Below are 16,577 nucleotides of genomic sequence, written 5' to 3' on the forward strand. Positions count from 1 at the left end.
CTCTCTGCAAACAGTTTTCTTCTCACCCTTTCTGTAGAAAGAATACATAGAAGGCAAAAAACATTTCATTGCCAACATCTCCAGGCAGCTGGAACTATCACTGCTGCATAAACCCCCACAAAACTACTATTCCATCTTCTTCCATTTCCAAACTAATTGGAGTTAACACATGGATTTGGTGTGTCACATGAGCTCCATTTCTTTTCATGGAAACAACTGGGTATACATTTGAAATATAAAAAGAAGCAGGAGGTTTCTGAAAGACATCTGAAGAAAAGTAATCACCTATCTTGACTACATTTTTTTTTTTTGTTTATATCAGGGATTTCCTAACATTACAGGTTATTATTTGACCAGGAAAGCCAAACTTCTGTTTTGTAGGTTTTCTTAAAAAACCTCCAAAACAGTTTTCATTGATTCAGGGGAAGCTATGAGAATAAATTAATGCAGCACTAAAGAAACCAGTATAATTCAACTCTACTTAATGTTGTACGACTTCGTTTCCATCAGTGTTTGCTATTTTAGCTGTTTAATGAAAGGGTGTCAGCAGAACAGAGGCACTGTGCAATCACAGAGCTCAAAGGAAAAAACAACTGTTACTCATGTAAAAGGCAACTGTTGCCTAAAGTGAGATGCAGCTTTGGAACAGGCAGATGCTTTTTAGTAACTTGCTTTCAGAGGAGAGCTGTGCATGGTATTTAATGTCTGCATTGCTTCTGTAATTGCTCTCTATCCACTGCTGGAAGTCCACCTGCTACCCATGAATTGAAGGGGAAAATGTGTGCCTATGTACTGACAACAGAAACATGATGGCTCAGCACATATTTTACTATGCATTGCAAATATGTGAATAGAAAAGGTATTCACACACCACATGATATTCTAGAATAAATATCAAAGTCTGCTCATTACTGGTTTTAATACTTACTCATCACTCCTTTTCTCTCTGCACACAGAATCAGAGGTGTGACTCAGGTCTTGTTTTCCCAAGGTCTCTCCCTGTCAACACGCCATCATTCAGTATAGCAATCTTGCATGTATTTTGTTCCATATAGCTTAAAAGTTCAAAGCCACAAAACAGTTCTGTCGCAAGGATGGCCAAATTTAGGCCCCTGAGCCACTTTTGAGACTTGAGACCACTTGAGGCTAAGTAACAAAAAAAAAAAAAAAAAAGGAGAAAAGAGAAGCCAGGAAAAAAGCTGTACACTTGTATCTTCAAAGAGAGACTGAGATTGCTACAAATACCACAAGTTATTTATGGCCTGTGAAATGCAACAGAGGCATTCCTAACAAAAGACATCAAGCCTGGCCCGTGCCATGGTACTTGCACAGCAGTGGAGAAAGTTCTTTCACGGGGCAGGCTCCAAAGATGACTTGTTATCTAAACACAGTCCAATCAATAGCCCCCAGGCTGACTCCAGCCCACCACTTTCACTCAAAGACTCAACAAGCTCTGAATCCTTTCTCCTGCACCTACCCAGAGCACGGAAAGGAGTGCTGTGCTTGCTTCCAAAGGGGACAGAAGGGGGATGTGGAGGACTGGCATCCTGCCCTACCAGAAACACATACATTTTGCACAGTATACACACTGGGTAGTGGCAGCCTTCCCTTCCTCTATTCTGTTGACTTTTTGGCTCAGACTCCCCCCAGGGCTGCCAGAGCTGGACTGAGAGGGAAAGAAGGCAGGAAGTAGAGTGTGGGGAAGGAGGAAGATGCAACGAGCACCTCACAGCAAAAGAAAAATATGGAAAAAGTAGTTAAAGGCTTCATTACACACGACTGTGGCCAGAGGGTAGCACAGCAGTTTTCCCCCTCTCTCTCCTCATGCCCCTCTGCCATGCACTTGTTCTGTCCCAGAGCCTGGCAAAAGCTCAGACCACAGGAGAATCTTCTCACACTTTAAAAATACATTTTCTTCAAACCATGTCAACCTCTGCCCCTAAACCACGAAAAAAACCCCAATCCAGAATAAAGATCACTGAGGAATTTGTATCAAAAGATAGGCACATTAACCCTTAAGTGAAATGTTCCAGGCAGCTTTTGGATAAAAGATCCTTCTAGGCCTTGTCTGCAGAGCCACTGTGCTCCCCATGCAGGGAACTTTTAACTCAGCCCTAGAAAAGCAGAGCCATGTGTTACCAGACACTTCAGAGTCCAGAATTTCATTCTTGCCTACAAATTAGAAGTACATTCCTCAAAATTATCAACCTAAACATGGTTACCAAAGCAGGTACATCTAGCATGGAAAAGCAATACATTTAGACAATGACAGTTTAAAAATTAAAATCCAAAGATAATAGATTTTCCTTTTGCTATTCTAGACATTCCTAGTCACTCTACTTTCAGAGAGAATATTTCTTTATTACTCTTGATAAACAGTAACACATAAAAAAATGAAACCTTTTTTCCCCTCTATCATATCCAATTCGATTGCATTCATTAAATTTCATTATATCTACATCATTTAATTTAGGTCAACATGTCAAAGTAACCTAGGATCATGGTTTTTTTTAAGTCAGCCAGCATTATTCTTCTACCTGAACAGCCCTTTTCAGACTCAGTGACAGAATTGCCCTCCACTTCCTCCACACTCCATGAAGGAAAAAGCAGGGAACTGCAGTGCAATTTAAAAATCACTGCAATGCTGACAGCATACTAAGCTTCTATACAAAGAGAATTATACAACTGCACAACAGCAATAGGAGAAGAAAGTCTAGCAGTAAGTTAATTGTTATTTATTAATATGTGCATTAGTAATTTAAATGTAATACAATGTATATTTCAACTTTTGAGGCTTCCTTTTTTTCTTCTTTGAGTCTGCAGAGATAAAACCTTGTTTCACAGAGGCAGCAGAAGACTCTCGTTGCAGGGAGGTATCCATCTCCATTTCCCACATTTTCCTGGGTTCCCAGTGACAGTAGCTGCAGTTCACACTGCTGTCTGCACAGTATGAACCCACACAGGTCACAAACATATCCATATTTCCCTATCTGATGTACTTTTACTTTTTCATCTCAAAACGTTACACTGTGTTCCAAAACATGCAGTATTTGGGTTCCAGCTGAAAAGTAACTTTACAGTACCCAAGTAAAGAGGCTGGATGTTGATCCCCAGAATAAAGCTGGGAAGGAGAGGCTGGGCAGCACCACCTACCCCCAGTGCTCCAAGGGAACTCCTCCTGTGTAAAATTTAAGAACAAAAATGCAACAATGACCTCTTCCTGTTTGTACCATGAAGAAAAACTAGTACCACAAATGACAAGTAATCTAAAAAAAACACATATTTGAGCAATGCATTTATGTTGTGATTATCTATCACTGACATGAAGGAGAAAAAATAATAGACTACTGCCTTGAGCACCCAAACTAAAATATGGAGGAGGGGTAGGAAGAGCTGGGAAATTAAAAAAAAAAAAAAAAAAGTTAGAAAAAGCCTTCCCAACTTTGGAAGGCTTCAGTGACACACATCACCATTTAACACTAATGAGCTCAGTACCCTCCTATTACACTGCTACATGGAGTCTGTGCTCTGTCCAAAAGGGACAAATTGAACAGAAGTAATTTACACCAAACAAGAATGCAAAGGACAGGCAGCCTTCAGTTTTCTTACATTTTACAAGAGAGGGAAAAATTTGCCCATGTCAGAGATGAGAGGAGTAGGGGAGACTATGAAGCCAGGCAAATTATTCATCCATATGGGGCAGGACAGCCTGTGAGGGGGATAAACTTGGAGGCAATCATTCTACAGCTTTTACTGTAGATTTATTGAATGAACTTGTGCAGTTAGCTCCTCGTGTTTTGTTTTTCTTATCAACAAAAACAGGGATAAAGGCAACTTTTGTTAAAATAAAAATACACAGTTCTCACAAAACATACACCAAGTATAATTTAGATTCAGAAAATTATTGTTGAATTCTGTGAAATGCAGGGAATCCTTAACTGGAAACATTACACACATAATAAGTAAGTCTTTGTGTAATAATCACATCTGTGTCACTACTTCATAGGCTTTTGACCTTATGCTAGTAAAGTTGCAAACATGTTTTGTCTTCTGGAAGTGACATATGCAGAACTGCCTGCTACAAACCACAACAATACTAAACTGTCTCTCTGTGTATCCATCCTCCTCCAAAGCCAACATAAGGCTTAATTTTCCAGCTTCTCTTTGCTACTGATGTTCATTCTCTCCCTCTCAAGACCCCTTATTTAACCTTGCAGGCAAAAGGAAAAAAAGTTAATGCAGCTTCTATAAACTGAGAGCAATATGAGTTATTCAAACTGACTCACTTTCCATAAATTTAAAAGAAAGTGTTAGTCAAGTGACAGATGCGAGGCAACAGTAAAAACCCTGCATTTAAATCCAAGTGCCTGGGTCTCCCCACCTCCTAAATGGCTGCCCAGGGGTGCACATTAATGGCTTATCTGAACAAGTTATTCACCAACCTGACGAAGCTTTCTGGCAGCTCTCTTAGTTTCTTTCCTGCGTTTTATCGTCTTCTTCAGCCTCTCCTTCCCCACAAAGTCTTTTCTTTTTTCCCCCATTTTCTCCAATGTTTTTCTTCTTTCTAAACCATTTTCTTTCCTTTTCCGTCTCCACTCTCTCTGAGACTCTATTCCCTTATCTCCTCTTCCTCATTTCTGCATCAATTTCATCGCCAGTGCCAGATGAAGTTCCTAGAATTGCTCAGAAGCAGACTTTGCCCCTTTTGTCTGCCTGCAGAGGAGGGAGCCTTGCAGCTGGAGAATGTGCAAGTAGTGCATTCTTGCCTGTACCCTTCGCTTGATTTGCCCTTACATCTGGGCTCCAGCAGCCAGTTGAAAGCAATCAGATCCTTGCCAGGGCCAGACCAAGTGTTCTTGGGATAACCCAGCTGAAAAACATCTACAGAATTACTCTCTGAACACTTCAACAAAAAATTGCTAATAAAGGAGACTACTTGCAAATAATGTGAGTCTTGTGCTTGAGGAAGTAAGGGATTTCACACAGGCTATAAATGATAGGCAAGTTTATGAGTGTAGCTTCATGAACAAGGTTCACAGGTAAACTAAAAATATAAAGAAGTTACTTAATATTTCAACATTGCACAAGGTTGTCAACATTCTAAATATGACTGTCAAATTCTCTGCCCTGAGCAAACCCTAACTCATCTCAAATGCCATAACAGAACTATCAGCTCCAGACCTGCATGTGACACTCCCTTACCCTGGTGTCATGAACAAAGTCTCAACCACTAGAACAGGATGAGGCTTTCTCTGTATGCACATGCTTTTAAGAATACTGTTTGTTCAAAACCAAGTTTGTTCATTTGTTTTTTTTCACAGGGAAATAGACAAAAATTCTAGTGGCTGGTGTGTGAAGACAGTGCATGTGCAACCATGTACAAGCACACAGTCTGTTTTGGGTACAACACCACCAGAGACTCACTGCCTTTATAAATGCATTACTTGGGTTCATCCTGGACTAACAGTAGACATCAGAACATCCTCAGAAGAAAGATGTCTTTCACAGTCCAGTTTCTGTCCTTGAAGTAGCTCAGGTAACACTGTACCTTCTGACCAGATGAGGTTTTCAGTGTTATTTTATTCACAACATGGAAGTACAACCACATAACGAGAACAGGCCATACAGAGTAGGCACAGTCAAAGCTCTGGTATCATTTTCCAGGTACCAAGGCAGTGGGTGCTCCCTGAGAGGCTGGAAACCACACACAGCACTCTTCTTGAGAGACTCCAACACACCACTGGAGTCACAAACCAGCTCATTACCCACACAAAACAAGAAATATACTACCACAATATAAACAGAGGTATTTGTAAAGTACATACCACATAAAAGACACATGGGAAACTAAGGGGATCTATTCTTTCAGGGAGGAATTCAGGGAATTTCAGGGAGGAATTATGGTGACCCCAGGTAAGGTAGAAAGGAGAGGAACCCATATTGAACAGAACAGAGAGCCATGTAATCCAGCCTTCCAAGTGAGAGATCCCAGTACTCAGGGACTGGGCATCACAACTCTCTGTGCTTGGCTGCAGTGGGATGGAAAGAAACCTCTGCCAAAAAAAAAGACACGTGGAGCAAGAGCCCAAGTCCAGACTGCTATTAACTTGTTTAACGATGGAAGAGAGATGAGGAGCAAGACCTGCCACAGCTCTTTTATAAAAGCAATGTCACAACACTTTACGTAAAGGATGAGGACTGCATGAGGACTGCAGCCAGCAGTACTTAGCCAAATTAATTGGGATCTGGAAATAATAGTATAAAACAAAGTTCAGTACTAGCTAAGCAGTTAGCAAGCTGATTTCTAGGAGCACTGACTGGCCCAACCCCATTTTTAAAAGCCTCCAGTAACTGTGTCTGCAGTGACAGACACAAATGAAGCAACAGACATATTAATTTCCCTTTCTTGTGCACAGCTATTCATGGGCACACAGCTATTCTGGGCAGAGGCAGCTAGTGTTCACAAAGCAACTTTCAAACAAGTGTTTGCTATTGGAAGAGACAAAGAATTTCACATCAAAGTTTCAAAATACAATAAATTATTTACCTTCTAGATGATGCTTATCTATTTCACCAGCTAGTTTGGTGAATTGCCGTTATTACTTGAAAGCTTAAGGAGGCAATGGAAACAACCTGAAGTCCAGCCATACACCATCAACACCTGATAGCACCACTCCTCCTACCTGCTGAAGAGTTGGGTAATTAATGTAGAATGTTACTTCTGCCAAAACACTGCAGCTACTACCCCCTACCAGAAAGATATACACATATATTCCACCTTCAACCTCTTTTTCCACTTTTTATCTGTCAGGGCACTGCAGAAGTTCCTCTCTTATACAATACCAAATGACAAACATCCTTACTTTTGCCAACTCATTTTTCCTGATTATAATGGCACCTTTTTTCTTACAAACAGATTTGTGTGCTGAACACTAGCAATAATTAAATGAATAAGTGAGCAAAAGTAAAGGTGAAGGACACAAAAGAAGAAGCAATCTATATGAAGACAGTAAAGAGCAACAAGACACAACACTTTTCTCTAAGATAGTTTAGACATTTGATCCCTATGCTCCTACTGAACTGAAGGGTTGCACCTAGAGCAGGTGCAGTCCAAATGTTACCAGCAGAAATCCAGACGCAACTCAATACAGGACAAGCACAAAAGCAGTACCAGCAGGCTTAATTCTTTGCTCTTTGCACATAATTCTTTACACATTACACGTTTATGCTTTCCCTCCTTTGTGGCTGCCAGTTATTTGCAGACTCTTGACAGCAGCTGAGCCAACTTTCAGGACACTTCAACACAAGCCAGATTTAGTATAACTGGAATATAAGGTGCTGATACAGCCAGAGCAAGATGTGATGAGAGCCAACAGACCTCACTGAATACACACAATTTTTCTCTTCTGTGAGAATATTCACTCCTGGTACAAAATGTCAGCTGAAATTCAGCCAGAAATTTCAGGTTCTGTGGGACTTTCTTACAAAAGCAAGACAACAACTTTACTGCAACAGCTGTGCCATCTCTGCATCCCTGACTGCAAGGCACAGAGGCTAGAGAGAACCCTAGCACACCTCAGCAGACCTGCCACCCTGGCATTCTGTGTTACAGATCCAGCGGCAGCAATCATTGCCCAGGACAGAACAACACAGCTCCACCTGGCAGCCCCAGAACTGCAACCCTGGTATATCTGCCAAGAGATCTGCCTGTTAGCCAAGACACCATGGTTAATTCTGCCCAATCTAGCTGATGTAGGCAGAAAAGATTTAACCCTGAAGGGAGCAGCTTTGTTCTCCATCATCAGACCTCAGCATAAGGCATTTTATAAAACTTTGCTTTTCAGAGGCAACATTACTGACAACCGAAAAAAGTATGGTAAAAAGATGGTAACTTCATTAAATTCCCCAGAGCCATACATATTCAACACAGCAAGCAACTCAAACTTCAGAACCAATGTGCCTGCTGGTGAATAAAACACATCTGGAAGTCCCTAAGTGATCCCACTGAGCAGTATAACTGAAACCAGAATTTGGTCTGGCATCTTCCAATCTTAACTTCAGTATCTTTCAAAGACCATCTTTTCAGATCTGATTGTATTTGCCTCAGATATTGCATCAAAAGCCCTGATGAAATCCAGCACCAGTGTATTTCATCAGTCAACAGGAAGTCTTACAGAAGACTCACAGAAGTGGCAGATGATTTTTGTCACCCTACAACTGAAGTTTTGATGTTTTAAAGACAGATTGAATAAAATACAATGTGAATACACGAGGAGTAATTAAATCCTATATTAAGATAGCAGTATAAGATTTGTTAGCAACACAATAAAAACACCACTCTCCTCTAAGGAAACAGACCATCATTTTCAGATTTGCTTCATCAATTTCATTCTGTTTTGTTTCTGCATTCTTGCAGCAAAGACACAGCAAAGTAAAATATATTGCTAACAGAACTTCATTTATAACACTCCAAGATGCAATGAGACAATATAAGAGTTTAGCTGGTACCTGAACTGAAACACACCCTCTTGGGGGACAGGTACTTGGTAGGGTATCTGCTCAGAGCCCAAACCAACCATGACGGTTCCTTGAGGGTTTCCACTAAAACTCCGTCAGTGTAGTGCATCCTGTTTGATAACGAGCCAAATTCTGATCTGTGTACCCAGCAGGCAGGACCAGGTAAATCTGTTGGTGGTGCAGCTGTAGGGATGCTTCGGGATTTGACAAGAGCTGATAGCGTGTACAGCATTTGTGGAAATTCAGGAAAGACATGTAACTTCTTCTAAGTTTTCAAAAGTCAGGAGTTTGGGAATGCTTTATGAAGACCTCCAAAGATGACTGTAAAAGCACTTCAAATCTAGTGATGTAAAGAAAACAACTCCTATTTGGTGTACAGGTAACTGGGAACTGTGAACTGGCTGTTGTCTAAGAACAGCTTTAGCACAGGGGCCCATTTGTACTAGGCAAGACCCCTCAAAAGATATAAAATGCCCACTAACTTTATAGGAATGCAGTTGCAGAATTGCTTTTGTTTTGTGCAGTGAGAATGTATTACATTCTCTGTAGGCACTGCTGTGGGGTAAACTTTGATGAGTGATGACCTTTCACTTACAACTTTCCCTCTACTTCATGAGCTGTGTTGTCTGAAAAACTAGAAAAGGAAAATATTTATCTGAATTAAATGATTCACAGAAATTATATGCTTAATCATCCAAAGAGTCATATAAGTCTCATACCACATAGCTTTCAGTCCAAAGGAATCTTAATATCCAAATGGCTAATAAACGAATCATAGATGCTTAGAGATTTGAAAGCGCCAGTGGATATTTCACTGTGAACTCTTAACAATTTGTTACCTATGCCTATCAGCTACAGACTTAGGTACAACTATGTAACGGAGGAGAAAACTCCACTGATGGAGAGGCACGGGCCCTGAAGCCTCACGCAGTGCATTTTAAAAGCGAATGCAAGTAGGAACAGGGTCTGTGTTTCTGTGGCATTTTAGGCTTCTTGCGCGGGGTTTCCAATGGAAATCCCGGGGAATCCCCCCCTCCTCGGTAGCGATGGTGACACCCGGGCCGTGCAGGACCGATCCTCACCTGTCACACACCGGGGAGCCCGCGCCCGTCCCGGCCCCGAGCGCCCGCCCCCGTCCCGCACCGCCCGAGCGCTCCCCGGCTCTCGCTTCGCCCGCCACCGCGAAGCTCAGCCAAAGGGAAAGAAAGCCGGCGAAAGCGAAGGGAGGATGGCGAAGCGAAGGGAGGGCTGTCAGCGAGGGCTGTCAGCCCGTAGCACGGGGAGGCGCGGAGCGGGCGCGGCCGAGCGGCTCGGGCGGGCCAGCGCTGCCCGCGGGCTGCTCCGCCCGGGCCCGGGCGGGCCGGGGCTCCCGGCGCTGCCGCCGCTCCCTCCGCGGGAACCGAGCGCGCTTCGCACCTGGGCCGGTGCCCGGAGCCCGCGGCCCCGCCGGGCACCCCCGCCGCACTCACCCGCAGCTGCAGCCGCCCGCCGGCGGCCGCGGCGGCCGCGCTGTGCCGCAGCTCCGCCGCCTGCCCCGGCCGCAGGAGGCTCCGCGTGAAGCGCCGCGTCCGCTCGCCGGCCATGGGCGCCGGCAGCCCCGCGCTCCGGCCGCCGCTCCCCGCCCGGGCCGCGGCGCCGTCAGGAAGCGGAACTGGGGGTTTCCCTCCCGCTCCCCCCGCGCGGGGGAGGTGGGCGGGGCGGGGGCCGCCCGCAGCCCCCGGGCCCGCAGAACCTCCCCGGGCCAGCGTCGCGCCCCCGCCGCCCGCGCTGGCCATGTGCGCGCCGGGCCGAGAGGCGCCGCGGACACGGCCCCCGCCCGCCCCGGCTGCTGCCAGAGCCCGCCACCGAGGGGGATACGGGGGCCCCGGGGGCTCCGGGAGGGAGCCCCAGCCCGGCCGGCGCAGCCACACCGCTTTCCGTGCGTGTGGTCAGCAAAGGATGCTCTCCCGGCAAGGCTGCGGCTGGGTTCGGCGCAGGAAGCTTCTCTTGGTATTAACCGGTTAATACAAGCTACTATTATATACCAAGCAACTGGTTGATACCAAGAGTAGCTTGTATGCAAGCTGCTCTTGGTATTAACCACTTGCTAAGGTGTGAATCCCGGTTCATGAGATGAAACTGAAGTGGTCTCCAGGTTTCACGAGAAATCAACCCTCTGGTCGACACCACCATCCACTGAGCTCTTAGAAAGCATCCTCCAAGCCGCACGGGGACCCAGCACAGATCGAGGCTGCATGTCTCCCAATCCTTCTGCCAGCTGGAATGGCATCCCTCTCTCTTCACCGTGGAACACTCAGCCGAACCACAATTAAGTTTAGCCATTTAAACCCACAGAAGTTACACAACAGTCGCAGCTGTCCCAGCCCCCAGCGGACCGACCATGCCTTCTGTCAGTAGGAATACAGCTCCATGCCTTAACACTAAAGCTTCAATGTGGAGAATAAAAGATTGCCGTGAGAGCTGTCTCTTAATTTCTTTGCACAATAACACTTAAATTTTCAGCAATGCAGAGTTTTCCTTCTTCAGTTAAACTGGGAGGCGTGGGAAAGGAGGTAACCATGAGAGATAACACATCTGAGAACACTGCAATCCCTATAAGAAAAGATTGAAATAAAACCCGAGGAACTTCAGGTGTAATCCCTGAAGGGCAACACTGCTGTACATGTGTGAGGGCAACAGCTGCAGCTGCAAAGGTGCTAAAACACAAAACCCAGCGGAGTCAGTTAACATTTAGTTAGACATTGTATTAGGGAATTAAATGTTGCAAGAATTCCTGGATTATGTCCTCCCCGAGAAGCACCGTGTGTGTTTTGAGATTGTTTGCTGTAAGACACTGCAGGTTGCACTGTGGTACAAATTCACTGCAGCCTCCTCGTGGCTCCCAGTTCTCTCCTCCAAGCTTACTAAAGATACCAAAGGCAGCAATGATAACAGAGTTTAAGTATTGCTCTGCAAAGGTTATGTTTCCCCATAAACTGATTCATCTGAAGTGTGTCCAGAACTGGCTTAAAACAATTAAGTATTCTAGTCTAGCCATTTCTACCAGGAAACAGGTGCTACATTGCAATATCTTGGAGATGATTTCGTTTGAAGCCAAAGCTCAGGAAGAAAATACTACTGGATTTGACAAGATTTCTTGAGAAATTTGACACAAAAAACTACTGTGGGATGAAAAAGGAGACTCCATTCATTTTGCAAACAATCCATATAAGGTTCACTTTAGGAATGCAGCCTGATGTAGCAAAGAAACACAAAAGAAGAGTAAGTAGCCTCAGAGACTAGGGAAGCATTCTGCCTCAACACAAGGATGTAATTTAGGATAAACTTGACTGCAATTTATTGCAGACAGCAAAGAAAACACACACTGCATATGTGAGAAAGGACAAAGAAAATGAATGGTTTATTCCATTCAGTATGTGCATGTACATTCTGGAAAATGGTTTTAAGGAAATCATCACCATAAAGCAGGCCAGAAATGTCCAGCCATCCCTGTGTTTGGGCACAGTGCTCTTGCTCCTGCCCAGATGTGGTCAACTCTGTGGTCAGGCAATAGCAGCCTGTGCTCCACAATACTTCTCCCTTCAAAACTGCACATGGGCAAGCTGGGATTGAGTGAATATGCAGATACTTGTCAGTGAGCACAGGGCTGCTGAAATCTGTTAGAAGATATTAAGAAGTTAAAGTGCTAGCTATTTCTACACCACAAACATTTTTGAACCTGCAGGGAAGCAAAAACATCCACGAATATATGCATAAAATATTGAAGGAAAAAAAAGGCAGTAGGATTAAATATAACACATTCTTTATTTTCATCCTTCTAAGTAAACATTCAGTGATAGTTTAGGAAAGGACCTCTGTCAAAGACAAGCTGAGTCTCTCAAATTGTCACACACAGTACAAAGCACAAGTGTCCTGGATTTTATATGCATGTGGTAATGAAAAAACCATTATGCAAGAGTAATTCTTTGGGTTTGTTTCACAGCTTTTCTGTATTTCAGAAGTTCTTTGGTTTTCAGATTTCAGTTGTTACACATGGCCACTGTACTCCCTAAGAGTCTTTCCATTTGATTTTGGGTACCCCGTAGTGTGGTTCTGCTAGAAAGGTATATATGCTATATGCTGTCAATTCTCCACCTTTAAAAACTTGATAAACACATTTAGCATTAGCAAACTAGCAGCAAGAGCAGAGTTGTAACTTTGGACATTCAATTGATCTTGGTCTGGAGATTTGGATTTACAGAAACATGTCATTCTTCAAAAAATGAGTTTGAAGTCTATTCCTACAACTACTTAAGGCTGCCCCTGAGAGATGGATGATTATAGCATCACTGATGGAGAGCAATTTCAGCACAGCATAAAATGTCTGGCAGTAACTGTTTGGACTGGGTTTCATACTCGAAGTTGGCTTTGGATCTGGAACAATTCCTTTGTAAATTTCAAGAATGCTTGGAAAAATTTTGTTTCAATACCACTGCAAATCAGAAGCAAAACCCTTCAATTTGCAGTTGCATTAAATAGCAAGGCCATGTGAGTCTTGTCTCTGTTTAGCAAGACCATGAAAACTATTTTCTTTCACAACTGTGTGTGAGCTTGAATAGACAATAGTTCCTCTTTCTCACAAATGCATCAAAGAATTGGCCCCCTTTCCCCCAGTGGCCATTTCCCCCAGAAAAAAAAAGAAAAGATAGGTACACTCTAGGTTTGCTTCTTTAGCATGTTTTGTAATCTAACATTTCTAGAACTGCCTCTTGAAGAAAATCAAGAAATCTGTCATTTTATATATCTGTACTGGCACAACTTACCAAATATACATTAGTTTTCTAACACAGATATCCAGCTTTGTTATCTGGGGATTCTAGTTCAAGTCAACAGGTAACTCAGGAGTGTGGGTATTTAAACATTTTACCTAAGTTTTCTTTGTCCCTGAAAGTGACAAAGTTGTCACAACAAAATTGTGTAGTGAAAAAGTTATTGTATTTCTTATACCATTAAGCTGGTGCGCACAAACATTCAATACAAGCATTATTTTATCCATTGAGATAACAGCTTCCACCACCCCTGCCTCTTCTGCCCCGACCACAAATGCATTTCTGTCCTATTATCAGCACACACAAACTGCAGAGTGAAACTAACTGCTGTGGTTTTTTTTATCATCTGTGCTGCAAAACCCCCAAAATATACTGTAAAGTGTAGCTTCATTTTCTCTTGGGCTTTGAACTTTTTCCTGTGTATAATGTAAAGAATCTTCCTGTCCATGACACCTTCCTTAGCTTCTAGTAAAGTTTTAAGTTGTCACTAAGTGCTGATGAAGATGTTTGCTGCATGGAATTTAGGAATCTTCATCACTACTAATAGCACATGAAGGCTGACTCCTTTAACATGATTTTAAATGCAAGTGCCCTTTACATTAGTCCAGTAATTCTGGAAACTTTTTATTCTTCAGTATTCACAGAATTCAGGAAATTCCCACTCCCTCTGATTTGTTACAAATGACAGCATTGCACAATTTTTAGTTGTTCTGCCACCTGCAGAACATGACATCCAACCTGCTCTCAGGCACCTGCCCTTGGCAGGATGACCGTGGTCAGCCTTGGGTGGTCACCCAAGCAGAGCACACCCCACAGCACTGGGGAGAGCCTTCTCCCTCCACAGCTGATACCTGCACTGCATCTGCATTGCTTCATCTCACAGTGGATCAACTCACCAAATTCGAGGTGATAGATCTGGTTGAAGTTCAATGTGTTCTAACACAAGATAGCAACAGAAGGAAATGAAAACCTGCAAACACGAAATAATCTCCTTCAATGCTCAAATTAAAAACTGCAAAAGTAATACTCTTGCTTATGCCTTTAATATCTAGGTACACTTTGCTGCAAAGGTTATACTCTGTAAAAACAGGCTTATAGCATGAATGATATGAAGAGAAATGAGTTTCCAACCTTTCATCTACCCTTTTTCTAAGGGACCATGTTGGGTGTAGCTGCCTGAGGAGAAGTACCATTGGCATCAGTAGGCCTATTTCAGCAAGGCAAGTAAGAGGATCATAGGGTGGCTCTAAATATTTCAAGCTTCATGCTATGACCTGCTCTGTGAACGCATATAAATTTAACTAGTTCTGCTAGATTTGTGAGGATGTAGGCTCATCTTTGAGGAGCTACAACTGACAGATTGCAGTGAACTGTTTTTATTAATCAATTAATGCATGTATGTCTTTAATGAATCAGGTTCAAGTTGGTAGCTAAGTGTAAATCTCAAACACAGCAAACAGTGACCTTATCCTTTTTATAAATTCTTATTACTAGAAAACACACTGCTAGTAGAAGACAGGCTATGTCATTATTTTACATGTTCAGCAAGGTCAGAATGTCTTTCCTTAATTACAGAATACCAAATCTGACCTCATATTTAGTTACAATGCCAGGGCAGAATTCTAGTCCTAGAGAGTTAAATGTAAGAAGTTGAGAAGAACAAGAACACTGCAGGTTTAAGAAAAAATTCCTCTATATTTAAAGGCCACCAAAGTATTCAAGTACACAATTTAAATGAAAACAAAGATGTATACATATTTAGTGTTATCTCTGACCAGGGCATGCAATCTCATAAGCATCCAGAAAAATCCAGTATGTCTTGTGCATCTGAATTCATTCATGCTTTGAACTCTAGACATAAGCTCCTCTCCCATCCCAACACCCTTAAATTTAATAATACAAGAAGCATTTATTCATCCAAACCAGTTTCTTTAGGGTGATGTCTCTTTGTATCATGAATAGGCATAAAATTTACTGCCAGTGTTTATGTGGCAATATTAGCATGGTTTTAAATTGAGAGGGCACTACCTAATGGTTAAGGCAATAATCTGGACACTTGTGTTAATTCCTATTCTGCAGAATTTATGGGAAGAAGATGGGAAAAAGGATATCCTCTCTGTGGGCATAAAGGTATATAGGGGTTCAAATATTTAGTTCACAAGCTCCAAATGAGTAATAAGGCTATCTATGGCTATATGTAGATAACTGTAAGAACAAAAATAATTAATACTAATTGAAAAGTGGTAATTTTAAACTGTTTTTTAGCTTCATTCAGAGCTGGAATTTCACAAAAAATTCCCATCTAAATATTGTATTCTCTTTTCTGGTCAGCTGTATAATTCACATTAATCATCCTCCCCTTTACTTTCCCCTTTACTGTGGCAAAAGTGCAGGAGCAATGTTGTTTATAAAGCATTCAAACACTGCTTTCAGAACAGCATTATAAAAAGCTGGAACATAAGAAAAAAAAGTTCTTTTCACTTCAGCTGTGCAAATCCAAACCCTTGAATTTGTGACAGCTGTATTAGCCTCTTAGGAGAAGATTCACACATGGATTAAAGCACCTTTATGGAGCAGAAGCATTACTCAGTGATTCACAAGACACTCATCCTGTAAGTTCTCAGGCACTCACAGGACTACAGACATTGTTAAGTACAGAGTGCTTTTCTTAAGTGTGCAGAAAATAACAAGTTTGGTGTTTAAACCTTTCTCTGTACAAGGCTGTTATGAATTCTCAGGCATGGCAGCACTGAGCACTGCAGCCCTTCTAAGACTCATTCCTCACATCCCCTCTCTACCGAGTCATCAGATTCTTCTTGGAAATTCTCATAAAATTCTAACATGGAAGCTGCAAGGAAAATCATGTCAAATCAACTGCAAGTTTATCTTAATCATTGAATGATTGATATGTTCTCAATTTCAAAAAATGACTCCATTATCAATTACATTAAACATACATTGCTGAGAGGCTCCATTTGGTAAGACTGATGAAATGTCATGCATGATTTAATTGTGACACCAACCCTCTTGTAAATAGACTGAGGTCCATTGTCACCAAAAAACAGATCTCTGTCATATTTTGCAGTGGTGAAAGTGCACATAATCACACGAATTACAGCTCAAGCAGTCTTTTCCCTTTTAAAGAAGAAATTCTCTGTTCCATGTAGCACTTGACAAGTGTGCATCATTAGAATCACCTCTTTAGTTTGAAAAATTGGCAGAAAATTTAAATATAAAAGAGCAGAAGCTTAA

The 16,577-nt window shown here is 42.4% G+C and overlaps 1 protein-coding gene across 2 annotated transcripts in view; it reads right to left on the bottom strand.

The window, feature by feature from the left end:
• DOCK10 (dedicator of cytokinesis 10) overlaps positions 1–4,698 on the bottom strand; it is a 140,453-nt gene extending 135,755 nt beyond the window's left edge. For both annotated transcript variants that reach the window (XM_088060798.1, XM_088060796.1), the window contains exon 1: positions 4,443–4,698. In XM_088060798.1, the coding sequence (XP_087916924.1) occupies positions 4,443–4,541 (99 nt within the window). In that variant the 5' untranslated portion in view covers positions 4,542–4,698. The remainder of the gene's footprint in view (positions 1–4,442) is intronic.
• Between the last annotated feature and the right edge of the window lie 11,879 nt (positions 4,699–16,577).

Source organism: Pseudopodoces humilis, chromosome 11 (genome assembly GCF_049639895.1).
Source record: "Pseudopodoces humilis isolate 2021_Gansu_Grassland_sample_001 chromosome 11, ASM4963989v1, whole genome shotgun sequence".
Lineage (NCBI taxonomy): Eukaryota > Metazoa > Chordata > Aves > Passeriformes > Paridae > Pseudopodoces > Pseudopodoces humilis.